The following is a 27,278-nucleotide window of genomic DNA, read 5'->3' as shown; positions in this document are numbered from 1 at the left end:
AAGTTTAAAAAGATTTTCAAGGCTAAATCCTTGCTGGCCCAGCTTGCAACAAACATCCATACAAAGTTGCAATCCAGGAACACTGTGCTTCCACCAAGTTTTCACCTGAACAGGAGCTATAACATCACAATGGGATCTCGCAGTCCTCCACCTGACATTTGCAACAATGTTACTTACTCCAGCTTCTGGCAGCACGTGCTTGAACAGGAGGGGGAGGTGGAATTCGTATTGCAATTGGAAGTGCTGCGGCAGGCAGGGGAAATGCAATTGGAATTTTTTTTTAATCCAGTGCTGGGGGAGGCAGGGGAGTGGTGGAATCTTACGTTGGGGAACTGGTTGAGTTGGGTGATCACGCCACCCATGGGGGCTACGAGTTTGTGGTGGAATATTGCGTTGGGGTACAAGGCCTCTCATGTGACAGGGACCCAACAGGTCCCAGTTGGACTAGTGTGCCATAACATTTGTGATTGTACGGCTGTTCCAGAAATGGACTACCCTCACGGTTAAAAAAAAAGTAGCCCCTGAGATCCTCCTTAAATATCCCCCATCCATCCGTAAGTTTTTGAATCCTTTTGAATCCAAGAAAGACCAAGTGTTCACCCTGCCCCTCATGAGCCTGTGCACCTCCATAATGTCCCTCTCAGCCTCCTATTCTATGATAATAAAATCCCTGCCAAACCAATCTCTCCCAACAATTCAAGCCCGCAAGCCAGGTATCATTCTGGTGAATCTTTTTTGCATCCTTTCCACTTAGTGACATCCTTCCTATCACTGGGTGACCAGAATTGCATACAATACTCGGTGGTCTCACTAGCGACATTAACAGCTGAATCATGTTCTTACTTTTCTACTCGATATTCCTCCCAATGCAGTCAAGCATAACAAATGCTGCCTTTAGCACACTTTCGATCAGACAAGATAAGAAGAGGCAGAGAAGATAACAATGTTAAGATTCCAAGATCACAGGTTTTTCCATTTGTTTTTTTCCCCCACAGTCTGGGCCCCCTGGTCAGCAAGGTTAAAGAGTACCAGGTGGAGACTATTGTGGACACATTATGTACCAACATGCTGTCTGACAAAGAACAGCTACGAGATATATCCAGCATTGGCCTGAAGACTGTCATTGCAGAGCTACCTCCTGCTTCTAGTGGTAAGTGAATCCTTTATACCTAGTAACATTTGCTTAATCACTTGCCTTGTGCTCTTTTCTGATGTTTTTGTGCAATCATAAGCCTAGGCCTGATTTTGGACCCTTTTAATTCACCTGTTCTAATTTTGGGATTGTGGGATGCCTCGCAGTGCCAGAGATGCTGACCCAGGATGAATTTACACATTCTCACTATAACCACATGGGCTTCCTCCGGGTGCTCCTATTTCCTCTCTCATCCCAAAGATGTGCAGGTTTGCACATTAGTTGGCCTCTGTAAATTGCCCCGAGTGAGTAGGGTGGATGAAAAAGTGGGATAACAGTGTCAACGGGTGATCAGTGTGGACTGAAGGGCCTGTTTCCATGCTGTATCTCTAAGTATAGAGGGGAATGCTACAATGCCCATATCCTTTTGACTTATGTTTTTGGATCACCATCTAGTGTAGGAACTCTGTCCTCCACTGTCTTTACTTACTTTTCATTTGACCCTTTGATGCTGCTTTGCCAGGAAGTAGAGATACAAGGAACTGCAGATACTGATTTACCACTTGATAAACCACTTGGGGTAAGCAGCATCCCACGGACAATAAACATTTACTTTGTCCTAGGTTTAGCCCTATCTGCTAACGTGTGCAAGAAGATCACGGGGCGTCTGACAAGTGCTATTGCCAAACAAGAAGATGTATCTGTCCAGCTGGAAGCCTTGGATATCCTCTCTGATATGTTGAGCAGGTAAAGATGTTTGCACATCGGACAAAGGAATAAATTGTGTGAAAGAAAAATAGAATGGTAATGGCAGAGAAGGAGGCTATTTGGCAATCCAGTCCTTTCCTGCTGCCCAGTAAATTATTTTCCTTTTCCTACTATTTTGAATGTACAGAAGGAATGTTTTTGTATAGTGGAAATTATAACTATTTGAGAAAAGGTTTTCTCTCATCCCGGTAAGTTTAGCCCATCACTTTGTACCATTTGCTAGTAGGAGAAGCTGCTCCTGTTTTAGTTTATCTAAGCATGCATGGTTTTGTGCCCACAAATTTTAATGAGTTTTCTCCTCGGAGAATATTGTATTGCATTGCAGTCTTGTATTACAGCTGAAATCTCTCATCACTTCCTAAAATGGTGTGCAGAATTGGGATAATCCTCTAAATCAGTGTCATAAAGTGTCAATGTAACCTCCTTTCTTTTGTATCTTATGCTTCTGTTAATCATTCTCAAGATCCCAAATATTTTACTATTATTGCTGTCGTCATGTCCATTCCCCATTTTTTTCACATTAACATTTTGTTCATATTCTCCCAGAGCCTGATCCAATAATACCCACTTTCTTGTAATGAAAACATGGTTATTGGGGAGCTCCTCCTGAACACCAGAAATCACCCTCCTTTGCCCGTTAATCTTACCCACACATGGTTTGTGGTCATTGAAGCCCCAGTATCATTGTTGTACAATTCATTTACATATCTAATGTACTTTTGTGTTTACTACTTTCTCCCACTCATTATTCAGCAACAGAATGCCTTCTGTACTTTACTGCTACTTAACGCTACCCAAATGGATTATATAATTGAACCTTCAAGCACATCCTGTACAGCGATATCTTCCAAAACCAATTATGCCTGTCTTTTTTCCTCTTTTGTAAACCTTGTGTGTGGAGTGGTAGAGCATGGTCTATATAAATAGTGTTAGGAGTATCAAGGGTTACAGCCATACTTTAAAAAAAGCAACAAGACACACAACTACATAAAAGTTAACATAAACATCCACCACAGCGGATTCCTCACTGTGATGGAAGGCAATAAAGTCTAATGTTCTTCCCTCTTTATTCTCCCGCGGACAGGGGAGTCAAACCATCCGCTGTTGGGGGCGATCGAAGCTCCTGCGGCTTGGATCTCCTGAAGTTGGCCCCTAACCAGGGACCGTGAACTCCACGACGTTAATGTCCGCAGGCTCCTGCAGTTGGAGCTTCCGAGGTCGATCCCTGGCAAAGTGATCGCTAGCTCCACAATGTTAAGTCCACAGGTTCCCGCGGTTGGAGCTCCTGAAGCCGGTCCCCAGCAGAGGGAGCCGGTCCCCAGCTCCACAATGTTAGGCCGCAGTGCGGACGGAGATACAATACGGGAACAAATCGCATCTCCGTCAACGAACGAGATTAGAAAAAAGTTTCCCCCAAACCCCCCCCCCACCCACCCACCACATAAAACAAGCTACAGAATGCTAAAATATACATTTAACGCATACTATAAAACAACAGAAGAATGGGACGAGACAGACTGTTGGCGAGGCGGCCATTGCGGGCGTCACCCGATGGTCAATTCTTGGAATGTCAGGAATCAGGTAGAGAGATGGGTTATGGAGTGAGGAAGGAAGTGACTGAGCGTAGGGGAAGGAGGGTGGAGGCGGAGGGAGTGCTGGGGATGAAGGGAAAAGGAGGAGGATTGGGGTAGGAAGAGGGATGACGAGGTAAGGGAGATGGGGAGGGGAAAGGGGATGAGGGGAGGAAGAAGAGGAGGGTTGGTGAAGTGTGGGGTGAGGGAGGATAATGGAGGAGGGGAATAGGGGACTGAAGAGGGAGAGTGAGATGCATTCACATTGATCTTATTTTTTACACGTTATTGCCACGTCAGCACAGTTGGGGGCCATGGGTGAGTGGGTCGTTAGACCTCATTTGGACTACGCAGTTGCAGCATGGGACCCATACACAAATAAAAACATTTCTTCCATCGAACGTGTCCAAAGACAGGCAGCTCGATTTGTTACTAACACCTATGAGAGAGAAGTGAGTCACCAAACTTCTGAATTCTCTGGGGTGGAAACTTCTCCAAGACAGATGTGAAGCTCACCGTTTGATCTGTTTTTACAAAATGTTAAATGGTCAGCTCGACATAAACTACAAGACCTACACCAAACCCAAACCAATTAGGAGCAGACGAGGGCATTCGATCCAATTTGTGATCCCAGCTACAAAGACAGATGTATACAGCAATTCGTTCTTCCCCTGCACAATTAAAGCATGGAATAATCTCCACCCAACTAGTTACCCAACCAGATGCAACTAAATTTAAAGTAGCTCTTTCTTCCCAATAACCCTTTCTGGCTTAAGCCCTCCCTTCACCACCTCCAGTTTAAATTCCATTTGGAATATTTTGGAGGACCAAGAAACCAAGAACCAAGGAGGAATATTTTGTTGGGGGACCAGGCCTCCCGTGTGATGGACCCAACGGGTCCCACTGGTCCTGTGTATATTAAAATAACAAAATTTTCCTTTTGAATGAGTATGTCAGTTTGGTCGTGCTTTGCTATTCTTTTTGATGGAGGAATAAGTTAAAGAGAAAAAGTTTTGATTGCTGTTGCTTGCCCATGAAGGTTTTTGATGAAGAAAGGTTTTTCCACCGGCAGGAGGATCAGGAACTATATGTCGACCTTCATGCATGATTCTGCAATAATTACATTTATTCATTATTAGACAAGTGTTATTGCTGAGTATACCTGGAGTAAACAGAATGGAATTTTTACCTTCCTTTTATTCAACCTCCCCAAGCCACCCCCCCCTTACATTAAAAATCTGACAATTCTGTATCTGATCATTCCTGCGTCTCCTGGACAATGTTTTACTGTAAGTACAGGACTTGCTGTACTTAAGCACACTATCGCTGTACTTGATATGGTATTACTGTAATAATTAACATTGCAATTCATCAGTAAGTTGAACCGATTTTAATGTAGATCTTTCTAACTTCTTGTTTGAAATCCAGATAGATTTTGTCCGCCATAAATGGCCATCCAACTGAATATGTCAAATGTGAGATGCCAAATTGAGTTTTGGAGTTAAGATTAGTCATAGTCAAAGCAGAACTAAAGGGAGATTTCATCTCACTCAGGTCTATGTATAACTCAAGGAGAACATAATATCTCCTCTTGTCTTTCTTTACAGATTAGGTGGGACTCTGATCACATTTCATTCTTCCATTCTGAGTTGTCTGCTACCCCAGCTGTCAAGTCCAAGGCTAGCTGTTCGGAAGAGAGCCATCATCTCTCTGGGGCACCTGGTGATGAGTTGCAGCAGTTGTCTCTTCTCTGAACTAATGGATCACCTAATGGTGGAACTATCAAAGAATGAATCTACCTCCATGACCAGAACCTACATCCAGTGCATTGGTGCCATCAGTCGACAGGCTGGGCACAGAGTTGGTGAGTGCCTGCAAGGCTCTCAGCTGTTTTAGCAATACAGGTGCACAACCTTTTATCCGAAAGCCTTGGGACCAGACACATTTCGGATATCGGACATTTTCGGGTTTCGGAATGGAAGATTTTTAGCGTAGATTAGGTGGGTAGCGCGGGCGGCTTGAAAAGTCTGGAGCGGCTGCCTCCTCCCCGGAGACCGCGGAATCATTGTAAATCATTGCTTAAATGTTAGTCAGTTAGTTTGGAGGGATTTTATGTGGTGGGGGTGAACTTTAATTCTTAGTCCCCTGCCTGGTCAGAGAGGCGGGGAGCGGGCAATGCCTTTCCGGGTCGCCGTGCAGTACTGTGCCGCGGCACCCACATCACAGAGCTGGGGCTGCGGGTGTCCGGCCGCGCTGGATTTGGATTTGTAGCGCCGCGCAGCCAGGGGTAGAGTTCGCCGTGGTCGGAGCTACAACCGGCGCCGCCCGTGGCTGGACCACCGCAGCCCGGACCGCTGTGGGCTGCCGACTCCCAACATCGTGGAGACTGCGGTGGGCCGGCCACGGGCGGCGCCGGTTGTAGCTCCGACCACGGCGAACTCCACCCCTGGCTGCGCGGCGCTACAAATCCAAATCCAGCGCAGCCGGCCACAGCCCCAGCTCCACGATGTTGGGAGCCGCGGCACAGCGGTCCGGAGCTTACTGCACGGCGACCCGGTAAGGCATTGCCCGCTCCCCGCTTCTCCGACCAGGTAGGGGACTAAGAATTAAAGTTCCCCCCAAAAGCCCACCAAACGAACTGACTAACATTTAAGCAATGATTTACAATGATTCCTACCCTCCCGCGCAATATACACTCACCCAATATACTCTCACCTTCTCTTTTATGAATGGGGATTTAGTTCCCCTTTGTTGGAGGACCGACCGGAGGTTCCGCTGTCACCTCTGCGGGCCGCCCTCGGTGAACGTTTTCAAGGACCTTTCTTCAAGGACCGAAAAAATGTCCGCTATTCGGAGGTTTTCGTTATTTGGATCTTCGGATAAAAGGTTGTGCACCTGTACTGACTTTTTTCTTCGCTCGTTTATGGGTGCAATCAGAATAGTGAATTCCATTTTGCTCAATATAAAAACATTATCAAAGTTCATATTGAGGAGGTGATAGCACCTTGTGCAGAGATAGTGAAAAATCCTGAATTGTTAATCCATGGGCATATGATTAACATCTTGGTGGAGTAGGATTGTGCTCTGCAACGTCCTGTAACTGACCTGAGAGGGCTTGTTAGGATAGCATAAAACAAGCTTTAAATCAAACCCAAATGTGCATAAGAACGGTAGTGAGTTGTTAATCCCAATGAGCATCCTGCATTCAGTTAGATCTCCCACTGATGTATCTTTACCCCTTCAGTGTACTATGGTTCCATTACCCCTGTAGACTTGCCCAAAAAGAGTCGTCAATCTCTTTTTCAATTGTCCTGAAAATACTGAATTTTGGGGTGAAATTTCCATTTGGGAAATTTGGGGTATTTTCACTATCTTTGTGAAATACCTTGTGTAATTACCATGAAGTATTACCATTAATATTACACCCTATGTAGCATTGATGTTTCCCAACTGTCAAAGTGGAAATCCCAGATTTGCTCAGTTCTGAAGATTAGGGACTCGGCATTCAGCGGGTGATTGATGACATGTTAAAGGAAGAGCCTTAAAAAGCTAATAAACTTTTTCAAATACCAATTTGAGCTTATTTATACATTTAGCCAAGCCCCCCCCCCCCATTGACTATCTCCTGTGTGTATCTGTTTTTTAGGAGAGCATTTGGAGAATATTATTCCGCTGGTTGTAAAGTACTGCAATGTGGACGATGATGAGCTACGGGAGTACTGCTTCCAGGCGTTCGAGTCATTTGTGAGAAGGTGCGTTACTCCATGCTTGTTAGCACGCTTCTTTACCATGATAGTGTACCAGCCCAGTCTGGAGGCGTGTTTCTAGATCAATCCTGCTCTGTACTTGAAAACCTGAAACCACAGTGATGCAGCTGGTGGAGATTCAGCCAAACAGTGCCAGAGACCCGGTTTCAATCTTGACCTTGAATGCTGTCTGTGTGGAGTTTGTACATTCTCTCTGACTGCATGGGTTTCCTCCCACATCCCAAAGACGTGATGGTTTGTAGGAATGTAGGATAACCTAGAACTGGTGTTAATGGGTGAACGATGGTCGACGTGCTCTCGGTGGAACATGGGGCCTGTTTCCATGCTCCGTCTCAAAAACTATAAGTCCAATTTTTTTGCTTTCTAGCTTGATTTCATATTTTCATCCTTTTTTCATCCATTCTTTGGATCTCATGCGAAGGATTGTCTTCTTACAATATGATGACTGGTTGGATTATGCATGAATTGTACAGAAGTCAGTGTAACATAGTATGGAAGAAGTTGGGGATGAGATGGGGTGAGGAAGGAAGCATTGGTTACAAGGAAGGAGGAGTAAAAATAGCATTCTTTAACAATATGAGCTTTATTGTGTGTGGTGTGACAGTGCCGATGCCATTCTAACTCGTTTACTCACTTTTACTTAGTCTCGGGTGCGTTGTATTCTACTGGCAGTGCAAATCCATTGAGGATGGTGGAACAATGAGAGACCTGAGAATTGTTTATATTGACTCCAGTGGTGTCTCATGGCAGCAAGTAAAACTGTAGCAAGGAGACCTCTCCCTGATCACTGTTCATCCATAGCCAACTGACAAATACTTGTTGAACAACTCTTGGAAGAAACCATGAGAACTGATGATAGACATAAAATGCTGGAGTAACTCAGCGGGACAGGCAGCATCTCTGGAGAGAAGGAATGGGTGACGTTTTGGGTCGAGGTTCTTCTTCAGACTGATGTCAGGGGAGAGAGAGGTACATAGATAAGGAAGTGTAAGGTGTGAAAACAGGACAAAGGGAATGGGTTCAAAGAAAAATGTAGAATATAACATTGTTAGCTGGGAGAAGGTAACAAAGCAAAGATAAAATGTAGTCGGAGACGGTACAACTGGCCAGAGAACTGGGAAGGGGAGGGATGGAGAGGGGGGAAAGCAAGGGTTACTTGAAGTTAGAGAAGTCAACGTTCATACCGCTGGGGTGCAAGCTGCCCAAGTGAAATATGAACTGAAGCCAGCTTAGTGTGGTCATCAAATCGTTGTTCTACTTATCTTGCCTCAGTACGGCTGCATCAAAGCCAACTATCCCATTTCTCATCTAACTTTACAGCTTAAATTCTGATTTGGAATGTATTGTGCTTTGTCAGACAACATGGCACCCAAATATTGGCAAACAACTCAAGTTTGATATAATGATGCATGGTTAAACAACTAATTTCATAACTGCTGCAGTTTCAAACCGCTAGCATAATATCTCGTTTGTGCACTTTTCAGGTGTCCAAAGGAGATGTCAGTTCACATTCCTGCCATGATTGGATTGTGCCTAAAGTACATCACATATGATCCGAATTACAACTATGACCAAGATGAGGATAATGAAGATGCTATGGAAACAGAAAAGGGTGATGAAGAGGAAGATCAAGGTCAGTGCTCAACAATGTGAGGTAAAGTTGTGAGTTTAGAGATTCAGCATTGAAACATGCCCTCTGGCCCACCGAGTCCATGCCAACCAGCAATCACCTGTTCATTCCTATACACCAGGGATATTTTACAGAAGCAAATTAACCTACAAACCCGCATGTCTTTGAAATGTAGGAGGAAACTGAAGCACCCGTGGAAAACACATGTGATCACTGGGAGAACATGCAAAATCTACAGATAGCACCCATTGTCTGAATCGAAGGCAGTAACTCTACCATTGTGCTGCCTACTTCTATACTTTCTAAACAAAATGCAACAATGTTAAATGGTTGGAATGGCATCATAAATAAGAGGAAAGGAAAAGGCCTTGTGACTTTTCCGGTGCTGGCCGGAATGACAAATTTATACTGTGTATAGTTAACCAGAGGACCCTCCATTGAGTTACTGGCTGACCTTAGTTGACTGATTTTATTGTGGGATACTTTCAACACTCCTGGGTAAAAGGACGACAATCATCCAGGGTTAATAATGGTACATGTGGATTTCAGGTGAGGAGAGTATCAGTATGAACCATGCTATAACCTCAAGCCATGAGCTCAGACAAAAATAAATGCCACTGGTGAGGTATTGTAAATCTCTATTGCCCATGAAACAACAATTTGTAATCAACAGCTTTGGGGTGAACATGGGAGAGGAGGTGGCCAGTAAAATCTCTTTTGTGCTTTTCATTTAGGCCTTGACTTATCCATATGTTAGAAACCTGGATTTGATTTGTATCACTTGACAATCTTGTGCAAAAAAAATCTATTAGTTTCAGTCACAAAATTATGAGCAAGTATTTACTATCTCTTGAGGGAATTGCCTGGATATTTACAATGGCCTTTGGAAAAACTTTCTCAATGCAGAAATAAGCTCTCGAGAAGAAGAAAAGAGGACAAGTGAAGAGAGAAAATCCCATTAATGTTTTTAGGGTAAAATTAGTATATCAGTTGTTAAAGCCAGTGGGGCATTTTAATCAAGGAAAGTAGCTATAGAAATAATAAAACAAATGCTTGAAATACTCGACGGGTCAGGCAGCTGTGGAGGAGAGGAGTCAATGTTTCAGGTCAATACATTTTCGTCAGAGTACACTGTTATTCGATGGTGCTGGGTGGCCTAGTCTGGGATTGAATGTAACATTGTGAGAATTCTAAACAAGTTAAGTTAAAGAATACTCAGTCACCCCACAGTGATCTCGGAATGTTTTGTGGCCCAGCTTTGGCTCTTAGTATGTTATACTAATCTAGACAATAGGTGCAGGAGTAGGCCATTCGGCCCTTCGAGCCAGCACCGCCATTCAATGTGATCATGGCTGATCATCCATAATCAGCCACGTTCCTGCCTTCTCCCCATATTCCATGACTCCGCTATCTTTAAGAACCCTATCTAGTTTTCTCTTGAAAGTATCCAGAGAACCGGCTTTCACCGCCCTCTGAGGCAGAGAATCCCACAGACTTACAACTCTGTGTGGAAAAAGTGTTTTGTCATCTCTGTTCTAAATGGCTTACCCCTTATTCTTAAACTGTGGCACCTGGTTCCGGACTCCACCAACATCGGGAACATGTTTCCTGCCTCCAGCGTGTCCAAACCCTTAATAATCTTATATGTTTCAATAAAATCCCCTCCTTCTAAATTCCAGAGTATACAAGCCCAGCCGCTCCATTCTCTCAGCATATGACAGTCCCGCCATCCCGGGAATTAACCTTGTGAACCTATGCTGCACTCCCTCAATAGCAAGAATTTCCTTCCTCAAATTTGGAGACCAAAACTGCACACAATACTGCAGGTGTGGTCTCACTTGGGTCCTGTACAACTGCAGAAGGACCTCTTTGCTCCTATACTCGACTCTTCTTGTTATGCCATTCGCTTTCTTCACTGCCTGCTGTACCTGCATGCTTACTTTCATTGACTGATGAACAAGGACCCCCAGATTCCGTTATACTTCCCCTTTTCCCAATTTGACACCATTTAGATAATAATCTTCCTTCCTGTTTTTCCTACCAAAGTGGATAACCTCACATTTATCTACACTAAACTGCATCTGCCCACCGACCCAACCTGTCCCAAGTTACCCTGCATTTTCATAGCATCATCCTCACAGTTCACACTGCCACCCAGCTTTGTGTCATCTGCAAATTTGCTAATGTTACTTGTAATCCCTTCATCTAAATCATAAATATATATTGTAAATTGCTGTGGACCCAGCACCGAGCATTGCTGGTACCCCACTATTCACTGCTAATTATTCTGAAAGGGACCCGTTAATCCTGACTCTTTGTTTCCTGTCTGCAAACCAATTTTCTATCCATGTCAGCACTCTACCCCCAATACCATGTGCCCTAATTTTGCCCACTAAACTCCTATGTGGGACCTTATCAAATGATTTCTGAAAGTCCAGGCACACTACATCCACTGGCTCTCCCTTGTCCATTTTCCTTGTTACACCCTCATAATTCCATAAGATTAGTCAAGCATGATTTCCCCTTCGTAAATCCATGCTGACTCGGACCGATCCTGTTACTGTTATCCAATTAAGAGTTCTTAATGCTTGGTGTAAAGTAATGCTTTGTTTCTTTTGCGAAAACAAAATAAAATAATTAAGGAAATGGAGGAAAACATGACTGGCTATGTTGCTGGTTTATGCTGCTTTAGTTGGTTAAATTCTACATGGGATTTCAGCGTCCATCTTGCATCGCAATTTTCTGCTCTTGGGTGAGTGGGTTCGGTTCCATTGGCCAGATATTGCAAACTACATAACCACCAATTAAAAGTTCCTTGCATTTATCACTGATTTGTTTTAATGTTCTTTCAAAGTCAAGTCACTTTTATTTCTATAGCACATTTAAAAAAACAACTCGTTGACCAAAGTGCTTTACATTGGTGGAGGTACTAACGTTATACAACAGTGGTCCATAGATTAAGTACATACATAAATACATACATGGAGCCCTCCCTCAGAGGCCAACAAGAAAGGCTTGAGAGTAAAGATGAGTTTTAAGTCTCGACTTAAAAGAGTCAATGGAGGGGGCAGTTCTGATGGGAAGAGGGATGCTGTTCCACAGTCTAGGAGCTGCAACCGCAAAGGAACGGTCGCCCCTGAGCTTATGTCTAGACGCGGGATGTTCAGTAACCTCAAGTCGGCCGATCTGAGGGACCTGGAAGTGATTTGGTGGGTAAGCAGACTTTTGATATGGGTGGGGGCCGTTAAGGGCTTTGTAAACATAAAGAAGGATCTTGAAATTTATTCGGAACTGCACAGGGAGCCAGTGGAGAGAGGCCAGAATCGGGGTGATGTGGTCCCTTTTTCGGGTGCCCGTCAGGAGACTCGCTGCGGCGATTTGGACCAGTTGCAGGCGGGACAGGGAAGATTGGCTGATGCCAGTGTAAAGGGAGTTGCAGTAATTGAGGTGGGAGGAGATAAATGGGCGAATGATCTTTTCGAGGTCGTCAAACTGGAGGAATTGTTTTATTTTAGCTATCTTCCGAAGCTGGAAGAAGCTAGCTTTTACCACGGCATTGACTTGATTGTCAAATTTCAAAACTGAGTCAAATATTACGCCAAGGTTTTTCACTGGAGGTTTGAGTAATGGGGTAAGGCTTCCAAGGCTGCCTGCTATTGTTTTGATTGAGTCCGAGGGGCTGAGAAGGATGACCTCAGACTTACTCTCGTTTAGTTGGAGGAAGTTCTGGGCCATCCAACACTTTATATCTCGAGGCAGTGAATAAGGTTAAGTAGATTTGATCGGTTGTTGGGTTTCAGGGGGAGATAGAGTTGTGTATCGTCTGCATAGCAATGGAAGGAAATGGCGTGCCTTTGAATGACTTTGCCTAATGGGAGCATATACAGGGAGAAGAGAATGGGGCCAAGGATGGAACCTTGTGGAACCCCGCAGCAGAGACAAGCTGGGGAGGAGAAAGAGTTGCCTATGTTAGTAGAGAAACTCCTACCTTTAAGGTAGGAGATGAACCAGCTCAGGGCAGTGCCATCAATTCCAACCCCGTACCGGAGACGATCAATTAGGATGGTGTGGTCGACAGTATCAAATGCTGCACTGAGGTCGAGAAGGAGCAGGATTGCGCAGTCGCCGGAGTCAACGATGAGAAGTAGGTCATTATGTACCTTCAACAAGGCAGATTCTGTGCTGTGGTGGGCCCTGAAACCTGATTGGAAAGTTTCCAAGATAGTATTTTGGTGAAGGTAAGGCATAAGTTGACTTAAAATTACCTTTTCAAGGACTTTTGAAAGGAAAGGCAGTTTTGAAATAGGTCTGTAGTTGCTTGGCAAGGCGGGGTCGAGGTTAGGTTTTTGCAGGAGGGGATGGACCACCGCATGCTTGAAGCAGGTAGGAACAGTGCCAGTGGCCAGAGAACTGTTGCTACGGGAATTGTTTTTGCTAACTTCACTGACAGAAAGTGTAATGGCCATTTTTTAACGTGTGCTGATTCATGGCTGCCAATTCAAGCAAAGGGTTCAGCAATGTATAAATGAACAAATAACCTCTTTCAGTAATTATGTTTGATGGATGCATATTTGCAAAGAAAATGGGGACAACTTTTTTTTATTGTGAACGGCACAAAACATAATCTTGCCTGTTACATTGCTACGCTGTTCTTCACATAATTTGCATTGAACCTCTGTAGAAATGTCTTGATGGAGTCGGGTATAAAATTAATGGTGGTAGACATTTTAGCAATGAATTTGATGGTTTTGTTACCTGAATTTACAGTTTTTTTTACATTTTGATTCTACAATCAGACAGTGAAGAGGAGTACACGGATGATGATGACATGAGCTGGAAAGTGCGTCGAGCTTCCACCAAGTGTTTGGATGCCATTATAAGCACCAGGCACGAAATGCTGCAGGAGTTTTATAAGACGGTCTCGCCAGCTCTCATTATTAGATTCAAGGAACGGGAAGAGAATGTGAAGGCTGATATATTTCACGCTTACGTGTCTCTCCTGAAGCAGACCAAACCAGTTCAGAGCTGGTTGCAGAATGCAGATGAACTGGAGCAAGGAGACATGCCCCTTGTGATGCTTCAAAACCAAGTGAGTTTCATTCTTTAGGTATGCATTTCAGTCTCTTGTGCACCTTAACCTACCTTTGCATGTTGCTACATTGTGAACACATGAGTGATGGAAATGTTCTCATTCTTCCCTTCTCAATGTCAACCATCTCAACACCGACGGAGAATCATTCTGAGTGGTTTTATAGACCACTATCAGATTGCAGGGAATGGTATATGTGATGGAACACTGTCACTATTTTAAAGTTGTAACACAATATTCCGTACAGTTTCAAAGATTGAAAGTTATTCTGAAAAATGCATAGCTCTGAGCAGGATTTATAAGATAGGTGCCAAGAGGCTGCTTCCTCTACCTGAAAAGCTGAGGAGTAGGTGTTACTATCTCTAAATTAGATGATTATAATGACAATATGGAATTGAGTGGAGGGGCAATTAATTCATTCAAGGTTGGTTAGAATCCTCTAGGTTATCAGGTGCTCGTTCAACGTTGTATTCAAGGTGAGATCAGAGGATATTTAGGATGGGATAGGAAGCTTGGTGACAAGTAATCATAAGGAGTTAATATCTGCTGTGTAATTGCAATAAGCAGTAAACTCTAATATAGATTGTAAATGTGTAACAAAGCCAGCATATCAATCAGTTACTGGCAGTTATAGCAGGTTGGGAATTGGATTCTGCTATATATGTTTACCCCCAGTAGCAGATTGAGAATGTGATTCAAGGTAGTGGATAGGAAATTAGTTACCAAACAATGGATTGTTTATAAGTTACTCAGGGTAATACTTTATTAATCACTTGCATAGGATATTAAAAATTGGATTTGAGTTGCACAAGATATTTACTGTTTTCAGATGGGCTATTCATTAGCAAGCATTACTCGTTGAGCTAATCTTGGGATACGCATGTGCAATTGCAGGAGTTGCACAGGAAAGTATCTTAATGTAGTTGCATGTGAATATCAAGGACATTTACTTGCGTCTCATGGTTTCCATTGAGCTGGGTTTGTGATTATAAATACCCGCATTCTATGTGTAGTTCTTTCTCTCGAATATTTTTTCTCAATACTTACTATTTGTTGGTGTGCTTGTTCTGTTTACATCATATAAGTAACTTGATATAACTTTGAAAATGTTTGTTCTCTCACTTCTAATTCCTCATCCCTTCTCCATTCCACCTTCCCTCGCCTCTATTTCCCTTGCCCCTCCCTCTTCTGCCCACCGTGCTCCCTTTTGCTTTTCTTTCCTGAAGGTACCTAGCATAGTGAAAGCATTACACAAGCAGCTTAAGGAGAAGAGTATGAAGACGCGTCAAGGCTGTTTCAACCTTTTAACCGAACTGGCTAGTGTCCTGCCTGGAGGCTTGTCAGAACATATACCAGCCTTGGTACCAGGTATGAATGAGTGTGGATAATGACTGAGCGTAATGTTCTTATCTGAAATAGATAATTTGCAAAGAAGATCCTTATGTAAAGTTTTGTAAATTTGAGAAAAAGATGATGTACCAAATGCTTTTCCTTCTATCTTGGCACGGTCTGCAAGGTTGTTGGCCAGGAGATTGGGTTTGGCTGAGGATGGATTGAATTTGTAGAGAGACCTCTGGTGATAAGCTTGAATCCTTGTTCGAGGCATACCATGGCCCTATCCCCGAACTCTACCTCTGTTACATTGACTACTGCATTGGTGCTACCTCCTGCACCCATGCAGAACTCAATGACTTCATCCATTTCGCTACTAACTTCCATCTGGCACTCAAATTCACCTGGACCATTTCCGACATCTCCCTACCGTTTCTTGACCTCACTATCTCCATCGCAGGTAACAGACTACTGACTGACATCTACTACAAAACAACTGACTCCCATGGCTATCTGGACTACACTTCTTCCCACCCTGCTTCCTATAAGGACTCGATACCCTACTCCCAATTCTTCCGTCTACGCTGCATCTGCACCCAGGATGAGATGTTCCAAACCAGGGCATCGGAGATGTCCTCATTCTTTAGGGAACGGGGGTTCCCCTCTTTGACTATAGATGAGGCTCTCACCAGGGTCTCCTCTATAATCCCGTAGCTCCGTTCTCACTCCCCATCCCCCTACTCGTCACAAGGACAGAGCCCCCCTTTTCCTCGCCTTCCACCCTACCAGCCGTCACAGACAACAGATAATTCTCCAACATTTTTGCCACCTCAAACAGGATCCCACCACTGGCCACAACTTCCCATCTCCTCCCCTTTCTGCTTTCTGCAGAGACCGGTCCGTCTGTGGTGGGATGGCGGGACTGTCATATGCTGAGAGAATGAAGCAGCTCGGCTTGTACACTTTGGAGTTTAGAAGGATGAGTGGGGATCTTATTGAAACATATAAGATTGTTAAGGGTTTGGACACGCTGGAGGCAGGAAACATGATCCCGATGTTGGGGAGTCCAGAACCAGGGGCCACAGTTTAAGAATAAGGGGTAAGCCATTTAGAACGGAGACGAGGAAACACTTTTTCTCACAGAGTTGTGAGTGTGTGGAATTCTCTGCCTCAGAGGGCGGTGGAGCCAGGTTCTCTGGATGCTTTCAAGAGAGAGCTGGATAGGACTCTTAAAGATAGCGGAGTCAGGGGATATGGGGAAAAGGCAGGAACGGGGTACTGATTGGGGATGATCAGCCATGAATTATGCTGGCTCGAAGGACCGAATGGCCTACTCCTGCACCTATTGTCTATTGTAACTCCCCGGTCAACTCGTCCCTTCCCACCTAAACCACCCCCTCCCCTGATACTTTCCCTTGCAACCGCAGGAAATGCTATACTTGTCACTTTACCTCCACCCTCGACTCCATCCAAGGAACCAAGCCGTCTTTCCAGGTGATGCAGAGGTTCACCTGCACCTCCTCCAACCTCATCTATTGCATCCGCTGTTCCAGGTGTCAACTGCTCTACATCGGTGAGACCAAGCTCAGGCTTGGCGATCGCTTCACCCAACACCTTCACTCGGTTCACTTTAACCAACCTGATTTCCCAGTGGCTCAACTCTTCAACTCCCCCTCCCATTCCGAATCTAACCTTTCTGTCCTGGGCCTCCTCCATGGCCAGAGTGAGGCCCACTGCAAATTGGAGGAGCAGCACCTCATATTTCACTTGGGTAGTTTACATCCCAGCGGTATGAACATTGACTTCTCTAATTTCAGGTAGTCCTTGCTTTCTCCCTCCTTCCCCTCCACAGCTCTTCCACAACCTGCTGTCTCCGCCTCTTCCTTTCTTTTTTCCACCCCCCCCCCTACATTAGCCTGAAGAAGCGTTTCGACCCGACCCATCGCCTATTCCTTCGCTCCATAGATGTTGCCTCACCCGCTGAGTTTCTCCAACAATTTTGTCTAGCTTGAATCATAATATTTGATTGCTCAGAAACAATGAACTGATCCCACTTTCTTTATTTTACAGGCATTATTTACTCCCTTACTGACAAATCAAGTACCTCAAACATGAAGATTGATGCACTGACCTTCCTCCATGTCATTCTCTGCAATCATCCCCCAGAAGTGTTTCACCCCCATGTTAAGACTTTGTTGCCTCCAACGGTGGCCTGCATCAGTGACCCTTTTTACAAAATCACCTCCGAGGCTCTGCTGGTGACTCAACAACTTATAGAGGTGATCCGTCCACTGGGCAAACCTTGTTCGTTCGATGCTAAGCCATATGTAAAGGATTTGTTTAGTAACACTTTGAAGAGATTAAAAGCAGCAGATATTGACCAGGAAGTAAAGGAGAGAGCAATTGCCTGTACGGGGCAAATCATCTGTAATCTGGGAGACAATCTAGGTGCTGACCTGAATCCCACGTTGCAAATCTTCCTTGAACGACTGAAGAATGAAATCACACGACTGACCACAGTCAAGACTTTGACACTGATTGCAAGTTCTCCTTTAAAAATTGATCTGCGCCCTATTCTTGGTGAAGCAGTTCCCATCCTGGCCTCTTTTCTAAGGAAGAACCAACGTGCATTAAAATTAAGCACCCTTGCTGCACTGGATATCCTGATTAAGAACTACAGTGACAGCCTAAAGCCAATGATGATTGAGTCAGTCTTGAAGGAGCTTCCGTCCCTCATTGGGGAGAGTGACATGCATGTCTCCCAGATGGCTATCACCTTCTTGACGTCTCTAGCCAAAGTCTACCCTTCATCTGTTTCCAAGATCGGTGGGTCAATTCTGATTGAGCTATTCAACCTGGTTCACTCACCGCTGCTGCAAGGAGGGGCTCTGAATGCAATTTTGGACTTCTTCCAGGCTTTGGTCATATCCAAGACTCCCAACATGGGCTACATGGAGCTACTCAAGCAGTTGACAGGAACCATCTATTCATCAGCTCAGTCAGGTGGTCCTGTGCTTTTGCACAAGCAAGCCTATTACTCTGTGGCGAAATGCGTGGCAGCGCTTACTTCAGCTTGTCCAAAGGATGCCAGTTCAGTGGTGAACCAGTTTGTTCAAGAGGTGAAGAATCCCAAATCCTCTGACTCAGTTCGTTTGCTGGCTCTACTTTCCTTGGGTGAGATAGGCCGCACCATGAACTTGGGTGCACACAAAGAGCTCAAGGTGGTCATTCTTGAAGCATTTTCATCACCTAGTGAAGAAGTAAAGTCGGCTGCTTCCTATGCATTAGGGAACATCAGCGTGGGAAACCTCAGTGACTATCTTCCTTTCATTCTCAAGGAGATCAGTGGTCAGCCCAAGCGTCAGTACTTGTTGCTGCATTCGCTGAAAGAGGTTATTAGTTCTTCCTCAGCAGACAGTTTAAAACCTTACATTCAAGACATTTGGGCTTTGCTGTTCAAAAACTGTGAGTGCGTTGAAGAAGGAACTCGTAATGTGGTGGCTGAATGTTTAGGAAAGTTAACCCTCATTGATCCATCCCACTTGCTACCCAGGCTAAAGAAACAACTTACATCTGGTGAGTATAAAAATAATTTGTTGTATAGCAGGATCAAGCACCTGATGCACCAGAATGAATGAATAAGTTTATGAATAAATGAATGAATAAGTTTATTGGCCAAGTATTCACAAACAAGGAATTTGCCTTGGTGCTCTGCCCGCAATTGACACCGACATACAGTGACAGTTAGGAATGACACATAAAACATTAAACATTAATAATAAAACATTATTGATTAAACATGTGAATTAAATAAAATACCGGAGCAAAGAGAGGCTACAGATTTTTGGTTATTGAGTAGAGCTACTACTTGTGGGGAAAAAAGCCTTTTTTATGTCTGGCTGTGGCAGCTTTGACAGTCCAGAGTCGCCTTCCAGAGGGAAGTGATTCAAAGAGTTTGTGGCCAGGGTGAGAGGGGTCAGAGATGATCTTACCCGCTCGCTTCCTGGCCCTTGCAGTGTACAGTTCATCAATGGGGGGAAGATGGCAGCCAATAACCTTCTCAGCTGATCGGACGATTCACTGCAGCCTCCGGATGTCATGCTTGGTGGCTGAGCCAAACCAGACCTTGATGGAGAAGGTGAGGACAGACTCTACGATGGCCGCATAGAATTGGGCCATCGTTGCCTGTGATATCGTTTGGGTGGGGGGGGGGAGAGAAAATATCTGCTTTTCATGGTCAATTGATATCCCAACATGTGTTATAATCAATTAAGTACGTCTACATATAATCTTAGTTTTAATGTTAGAAATCCAAGTCAAATTGTGCACAACATGGTTAAAAAATACCATGATTGCTGTAAAATGTATTTCAAAGCTTGGGCTGATGCTTGTCAGTGACTTGATTCTATTTGAAGATTAGCATTTGGACCAAATTGCTCGTGAAGATTGCATTTGACTTTAAAATAATGCCTTTTGAGTTTTCTGCATTACCCTGAGGTACCTTTTTGGAGTTCTGTTTAATGCACCTGACAAATGAATTGCTGAGTTCCAGAATGTAATGTTGGTCTAGAAAACGTGGGGCGCAATTCAACACATTAATGATTTGGGGGCAATAATGCTAGTGGTGAATATATGCCTCATTGTTAATGCTACTGTTATTGTTATGCTTCCTGTAAATGCTACTCGGGAAGCCCAACTTCTGTCACTAACCAGGCAATTCAAGTGTTCTTTCTATGCTCATAGTTTATCACTGAGCAATATTGTTATAGCCCAGTGGGGCATAATAAATGCAGATATCAGAACTAGGATGAACCATGAAGAGAAATCAAGTCGAACCTTTGACCTCAATGACCAAGAGAGAGAAAGTCGGCAGGTGCAGGGGAACATTGTCACCAAGTTTCCTCTCCAAGTTACATGCCATCCTGGCTCGGATATATATCACTTGCCCTTCAACTTCACTGAGTCTAAATACTGGAACTCTTTACCTTCCCCTTTCCCCATAAGGATTTCAAACAGTTCAATAAGATTGTTTCTTGCCACCAGTCCTGCAGGGCAATTGGGGATTTTCAAAATAAATGCTGGCACTGTAAGCAGTGTCCACATCCTGAAACACAAATTGTGTATATCAGGTTGATACATTTTGGTTAATTGCGATACAAAACATGATTCTGAATTATTTAAGAAGGAACTGCAGATGCTGGAAAATCAAAGGTAGACAAAAGTGCTGGAGAAACATTGCCTATTTCCTTCGCTCCATAGATGCTACTGCACCCGCTGAGTTTCTCCAGCACTTTTGTCTACCTATGATTTTGAATTATACGTAAGGGATTTATCAGATATTTGTCTCTCATCTATCTTTGCTTCTCTCAATTCAGCATCCCTGGTTTTTGAGGAAAAATCCCAAATTGCAGGTTCTTTTCAAATAACAGTTGGTTGATTCTCTTAGACCTTTGATTTGGTTGTGAGCTACCAAGAGTCAAAATAAGCTCATCTGTTTGTGGTTTCAAAATGAAATACAGTCACTTGTTTAACAGCCATTGTTTTCCAATATGGCCCATTAATGTTGAGTGAGCGGTCTGCCTGTTCTTTTCCTAAACTCACTACTTCTGCTTTTTATCAGTCTTTAGCCAAATTTGTGTTCGAACTGAAATTGTGAAGGAATTTGTCCCAGATTTGTTTTTAAAATGTCATGTTTTATTAAAAAAATTGATGTACATTGTGTTTCATCTTTTTAATTTTCCGTTGTGCCATCCCTAGGTTCTGCCTATGCACGAAGCACAGTGGTGACTGCTGTCAAGTTTACGATCTCAGACCATCCACAAGCAATTGACCCATTACTAAAGAGCTGCATAGGTGAGTTTTCTGAATAGGAAATATCTTATGATGCATTAATCACACCATTTATCTTCTGTACCATATACCGTTGTAATTTTTTTTTTCCAGTATGCTTGGCTTCTGAGAAATTGTAATTGATCAGTGTATCAGGCCACCTGAGTTTACTGAGCCATGCGTATCCTCCAATGCCAGCAATCCTTTGGCTTTTGGGGAGAGTCTGGAGACTTGCACCTATCTGTTCCGGTTTCGGTGTGTCGAATAATGGTTAGATTTCCTTAAAATATTCAATGCCAAGGGTGTAAACATCTTGAACATTAACATGATCTGGTGATTCTTAACTTGTATATTCTCTGTCCTAAATTTAACATCTGTTGTTGAATTCTGTTCAGGTAATGCAATCCAATACAAATAAATTTGGAAATTTGATGTAATTTCTTTGTTGTGATACAGGATATGTCAATGCACATAGGATCCCAGAAGTTCTCAAGTAGAAGAATAGAATGCAAGAGTGAGATAGACATGCCAAACCTTTAAAGCACTGGTTGTGCCACAAGTAGAATATTGTGTCCCTTTCTAGACATATTCTTGGAAAGATGTGAAGGCTTTACAGAAGAGATTTCCCAATATTATTTCTGGTATATGGGTCTTCAGATTTTTGGATAAACTATAAAATCTGGGGAAAGGGGTGGCAAGAATATTTAATGAATAGAAATTGGAAGGGTTTGGACAGAGTTGAGAGAGAATGTTTATTGTATGCACTGACTGGTTAGGGGTTTGAATCTATCCCCACAGGTACTAATGGGGGCAGATACAATTGTAACATTAAAAAAAGAGTTAGATACATATCTGAAAGGAAATAATTTGTAGGACTATGGGAGAGTGGGGCTAGCTGAATTGCTCTTGGATAGAGCTGATTTCTATTCTGTAATCATTCTATGAACCCCAGAATTAGCTTATTTCAGCAAGTAACTTTGCATTGGGCTGAGTGCAAGCCTCTTCTCAAATTCAAGTTGTCACCATGATACTTGTTAAGTGTGAGGACAGATTTCTATCTACTGAGCTCAATACACGGTGTGTCAATCCCATGTTACAGTTCAAAACAAATGTATGTGAAGCATAGCTACCTCGCTTTGTCATGGAGCAGTCTATGCCAGCTCTCTGCCAAGACCCACTCGTAGTTCTAATTCTAATTGAAATTAATTGGTGATCTCAGTTTGAGGGAAATGGTTAGTGATTTATATTGTTCGCCATTAGCTGGCAGGTTTAGGTAGACTCTGCAACTCTGTACACTGCAGAAACTCGCCAACTATTAGGGAGATTATTTTCTTTTTAAAAGATATTTTAAACTATGCTGAGCTGCAAAATGTAATTTTATTTTTCAGGCGATTTCTTGCGGACTCTGGAGGACCCGGATCTCAATGTCAGGCGTGTTGCCTTGGTCATGTTCAACTGTGCAGCTCACAACAAGCCTTCGTTGATTAGGGACTTGCTGGAGACTGTGTTGCCACAGTTGTACAAGGAAACCAAGGTCAGAAAGGAGCTCATCAGAGAGGTAAGCACATCTCACAGAAGGTAGACACAGAGTGCTGGAGTAACTCAGCGGTCAGCAGCCTCTCTGGAGAAAAAAGGATGTGTGACACACAGAAGGCTTGTTCATTATGGGTAAAGGTACCAGAACACCATTCCAAATGTGGTATTCAATTTGTGCAAGGTAAGATCCCATGAGCAATTATCTGTTAGTATATTACGAGTTAAGGAGAAACGTTGGCCAGGACACTACAAAACCTACTTGCTTTTCAAAACTGTGTCATAAGTCAAAGAAGCAAAATTAGGCCATTTGGCCCATCGAGTCTACTCTGCCATTCAATCATGGCTGATCTATCTTTCCCTCTCAACCACATTCTCCTGCCTTCTCTCCATAACTCTTGACATCCTTACTAATCAAGAATTAGTTCCACTTTGTGACAAGGCAACGATTTGTTGGCTCAGGCTTTAGGGTTACATTGCTGTTTTTGAATTATTTCATCAAGGTGTCGACCTGAATTATGTTGAAGTGCTTCGGGTGGGAATTGAATCCGGAGCTTCTGATTCCTAATATTCTATAACTGACCTACTGGGTTCCCCATGGGCTGCTGTCTGATGAACAGGCCTAGGTAGAGGATATTATTCTGAAAAGGCAAATACTCTCGATCTCGCAGTCCTCCAATTGAAACAACAAAGTGGGTTGAGGCACTGCCATTGCATGTAGCTCTGGAGCAGGTAAGTGAGGTGGCAGTTTTATGGGCCTGTCCCACTTTGGCGATTTTTTTGTTTGGGTGACTTCAGGTGACTGCTGCAAATTTTTCAACATGTTGAAAATTTTTCGCCGACAGTGGCGACAGTTTTTGCTGTCGTAGGTTGTCGCCAGGTGTCGTAGGTGAATTCCATTAAAACTAGTCACTGGCAGTCGCCTAAAGAGTCGCTTATGTGGGACAGACCCATTATCCCCTTCTCATTACCATGGATGTGCTAAATTAAACCCGGCTACACTTCCCTTAGAGTTGCAAGAAATCTCTACAATGTAAAAGAGGTGTAACTGTTTTCTGCTGCTGTACCTTCTATGTTTGGTCTGAGAATTATACAGCTTATGCTGCAAAATTAAGAACTGTGAGGATATGTTCAGAGTTTGGGACTGTGGCCATGTAATTCTGTACATTCTATTTTGTTCCTTCAAAATAACTGATTTAGCACGAATGGTGGGTGCTATTTCTTTTTAAACAACTTTTTTACTTCCATTTTCTACTTGTTGCTGCTTTCATTTTGTTTTGTGTAAATTATTTGTTTCTTTAAATCTCTCTCCAGGTAGAAATGGGACCTTTCAAACACACAGTGGATGATGGACTTGATATTCGGAAAGCTGCCTTTGAATGCATGTACACTTTGTTGGATAGCTGCCTGGATCGGTTGGACATCTTTGAGTTTCTGAACCATGTGGAAGATGGATTAAAGGATCATTATGACATCAAGGTAAATGGACATATCTGTGAAAGCCAGGTGAGCTGCAGTTGGACACAGCTGTGCAGGAGAGTTGCTCATCGAGGGATGACTAAAGATTCGTTTTGGAATTGTACTTAGAACTGTTAGAACATCCTGCAAGAGAGAGGTGGTGATCAGCCCTCTAGTCTGTGCCTGTTCAAGTTCAGATGCCCATGCTCACGGCAATCCAACTTTTAATTATTGACTATGTTAAGTCATCTTGCATTACTATCCGACCCAGTAAATCTGAATTTTACTTTCTAATTTGTTTTTTGTTATCTTGCAGATGCTGACTTTCATCATGTTAGCACGATTGTCAACTGTCAGTCCCAGTGCAGTTCTGCAGAGATTGGACAGGCTTGTAGAACCACTGCGTGCAACATGCACTACTAAGGTGAGTCTTTTACTGGAATTGGTATCTAGAATGATTAATGTGGTTTAAGAAAATAGTTGCATAGATATTAGGCCACCAGCATGCTTACTGAATTAGATCTTTATAACTTTATACCCCACCACGAGAAACAAAAAGTGTTGAAAGATGAGTGGAGAGAAGTGCATACCCACTGGAATGAATAGGCTGTGTGCTGAATGATTTTAATTATTCCTCCTTCCCCATCTTGCTGAACAACTGCAAAGCCATTTGGGATATTAAGGGATGCGGTTTCAAAGATAGAAACATAGAAACATAGAAATTAGGTGCAGGAGTAGGCCATTCGGCCCTTCGAGCCTGCACCGCCATTCAATATGATCATGGCTGATCATCCAACTCAGTATCCCGTACCTGCCTTCTCTCCATACCCTCTGATCCCCTTAGCCACAAGGGCCACATCTAACTCCCTCTTAAATATAGCCAATGAACTGGCCTCGACCACCCTCTGTGGCAGGGAGTTCCAGAGATTCACCACTCTCTGTGTGAAAAAAGTTCTTCTCATCTCGGTTTTAAAGGATTTCCCCCTTATCCTTAAGCTGTGACCCCTTGTCCTGGACTTCCCCAACATCGGGAGCAATCTTCCTGCATCTAGCCTGTCCAACCCCTTAAGAATTTTATAAGTTTCTATAAGATCCCCTCTCAATCTCCTAAATTCTAGAGAGTATAAACCAAGTCTATCCAGTCTTTCTTCATAAGACAGTCCTGACATCCCAGGAATCAGTCTGGTGAACCTTCTCTGCACTCCCTCTATGGCAATAATGTCCTTCCTCAGATTTGGAGACCAAAACTGTACGCAATACTCCAGGTGTGGTCTCACCAAGACCCTGTACAACTGCAGTAGAACCTCCCTGCTCCTATACTCAAATCCTTTTGCTATGAAAGCTAACATACCATTCGCTTTCTTCACTGCCTGCTGCACCTGCATGCCCACTTTCAATGACTGGTGTACCATGACACCCAGGTCTCGCTGCATCTCCCCTTTTCCTAGTCGGCCACCATTTAGATAATAGTCTGCTTTCCTGTTTTTGCCACCAAAATGGATAACCTCACATTTATCCACATTATACTGCATCTGCCAAACATTTGCCCACTCACCCAGCCTATCCAAGTCACCTTGCAGTCTCCTAGCATCCCCCTCACAGCTAACACTGCCCCCCAGCTTAGTGTCATCCGCAAACTTGGAGATATTGCCTTCAATTCCCTCATCCAGATCATTAATATATATTGTAAATAGCTGGGGTCCCAGCACTGAGCCTTGCGGTACCCCACTAGTCACTGCCTGCCATTGTGAAAAGGACCCGTTTACTCCTACTCTTTGCTTCCTGTTTGCCAGCCAGTTCTCTATCCACATCAATACTGAACCCCCAATGCCGTGTGCTTTAAGTTTGTAAACTAATCTCTTATGTGGGACCTTGTCGAAAGCCTTCTGGAAGTCCAGATACACTACATCCACTGGTTCTCCCCTATCCACGCTACTAGTTACATCCTCGAAAAATTCTATAAGATTCGTCAGACATGATTTACCTTTTGTAAATCCATGCTGACTTTGTCCAATGATTTCACCACTTTCCAAATGCGCTGCTATCCCATCTTTAATAACTGACTCTAGCAGTTTCCCCACTACCGATGTTAGACTAACTGGTCTGTAATTCCCCGTTTTCTCTCTCCCTCCCTTCTTAAAAAGTGGGGTTACGTTTGCTACCCGCCAATCCTCAGGAACTACTCCAGAATCTAAAGAGTTTTGAAAGATTATTACTAATGCATCCACTATTTCTGGAGCTACTTCCTTAAGTACTCTGGGATGCAGCCTATCTGGCCCTGGGGATTTATCGGCCTTTAATCCATTTAATTTACCCAACACCACTTCCCGGCTAACCTGGATTTCACTCAATTCCTCCAACTCCTTTGACCCGCGGTCCCCTGCTATTTCCGGCAGATTATTTATGTCTTCCTTAGTGAAGACGGAACCAAAGTAGTTATTCAATTGGTCCGCCATATCCTTGTTCCCCATGATCAACTCACCTGTTTCTGACTGCAAGGGACCTACATTTGTTTTAACTAGTCTCTTTCTTTTCACATATCTATAAAAACTTTTGCAGTCAGTTTTTATGTTCCCTGCCAGTTTTCTTTCATAATCTATTTTTCCTTTCCTAATTAAGCCCTTTGTCCTCCTCTGCTGGTCTCTGAATTTCTCCCAGTCCTCCGGTATGCTGCTTTTTCTGGCTAATTTGTACGCATCATCCTTCGCTTTGATACTATCCCTGATTTCCCTTGTTATCCACGGATGCACTACCTTCCCTGATTTATTCTTTTGCCAAACTGGGATGAACAATTTTTGTAGTTCATCCATGCAGTCTTTAAATGTCTTCCATTGCATATCCACCGACAACCCTTTTAGAATTAATTGCCAGTCAATCTTGGCCAATTCACGTCTCATACCCTCAAAGTTACCTTTCTTTAAGTTCAGAACCATTGTTTCTGAATTAACAATGTCACTCTCCATCCTAATGAAGAACTCAACCATATTATGGTCACTCTTGCCCAAGGGGGCACGTACAACAAGACTGCTAACTAACCCTTCCTCATTACTCAATACCCAGTCTAAAATAGCCTGCTCTCTCGTTGGTTCCTCTACATGTTGATTTAGATAACTATCCCGCATACATTCCAAAAAATCCTCTTCCTCAGCACCCCTGCCAATTTGATTCA

At 43.4% G+C, this 27,278-nt stretch overlaps 1 protein-coding gene across 1 annotated transcript in view; it reads left to right on the top strand.

Annotated features, from left to right (window-relative positions):
- LOC116983165 (cullin-associated NEDD8-dissociated protein 1-like) overlaps positions 1 to 27,278 on the top strand; it is a 36,843-nt gene that overhangs the window by 4,763 nt on the left and 4,802 nt on the right. The window contains exons 3-14 of the mRNA XM_033036789.1: positions 996 to 1,150; positions 1,756 to 1,879; positions 5,079 to 5,335; positions 7,118 to 7,223; positions 8,723 to 8,871; positions 13,665 to 13,957; positions 15,184 to 15,325; positions 17,360 to 18,865; positions 21,047 to 21,142; positions 22,507 to 22,676; positions 23,966 to 24,130; positions 24,426 to 24,533. Of these exons, the coding sequence (XP_032892680.1) occupies positions 996 to 1,150; positions 1,756 to 1,879; positions 5,079 to 5,335; positions 7,118 to 7,223; positions 8,723 to 8,871; positions 13,665 to 13,957; positions 15,184 to 15,325; positions 17,360 to 18,865; positions 21,047 to 21,142; positions 22,507 to 22,676; positions 23,966 to 24,130; positions 24,426 to 24,533 (3,271 nt within the window). The remainder of the gene's footprint in view (positions 1 to 995; positions 1,151 to 1,755; positions 1,880 to 5,078; positions 5,336 to 7,117; positions 7,224 to 8,722; positions 8,872 to 13,664; positions 13,958 to 15,183; positions 15,326 to 17,359; positions 18,866 to 21,046; positions 21,143 to 22,506; positions 22,677 to 23,965; positions 24,131 to 24,425; positions 24,534 to 27,278) is intronic.

This window comes from Amblyraja radiata, chromosome 18 (assembly GCF_010909765.2).
Source record: "Amblyraja radiata isolate CabotCenter1 chromosome 18, sAmbRad1.1.pri, whole genome shotgun sequence".
NCBI classification, from domain to species: domain Eukaryota; kingdom Metazoa; phylum Chordata; class Chondrichthyes; order Rajiformes; family Rajidae; genus Amblyraja; species Amblyraja radiata.
This window is presented reverse-complemented; position numbering and strand designations above follow the sequence as displayed.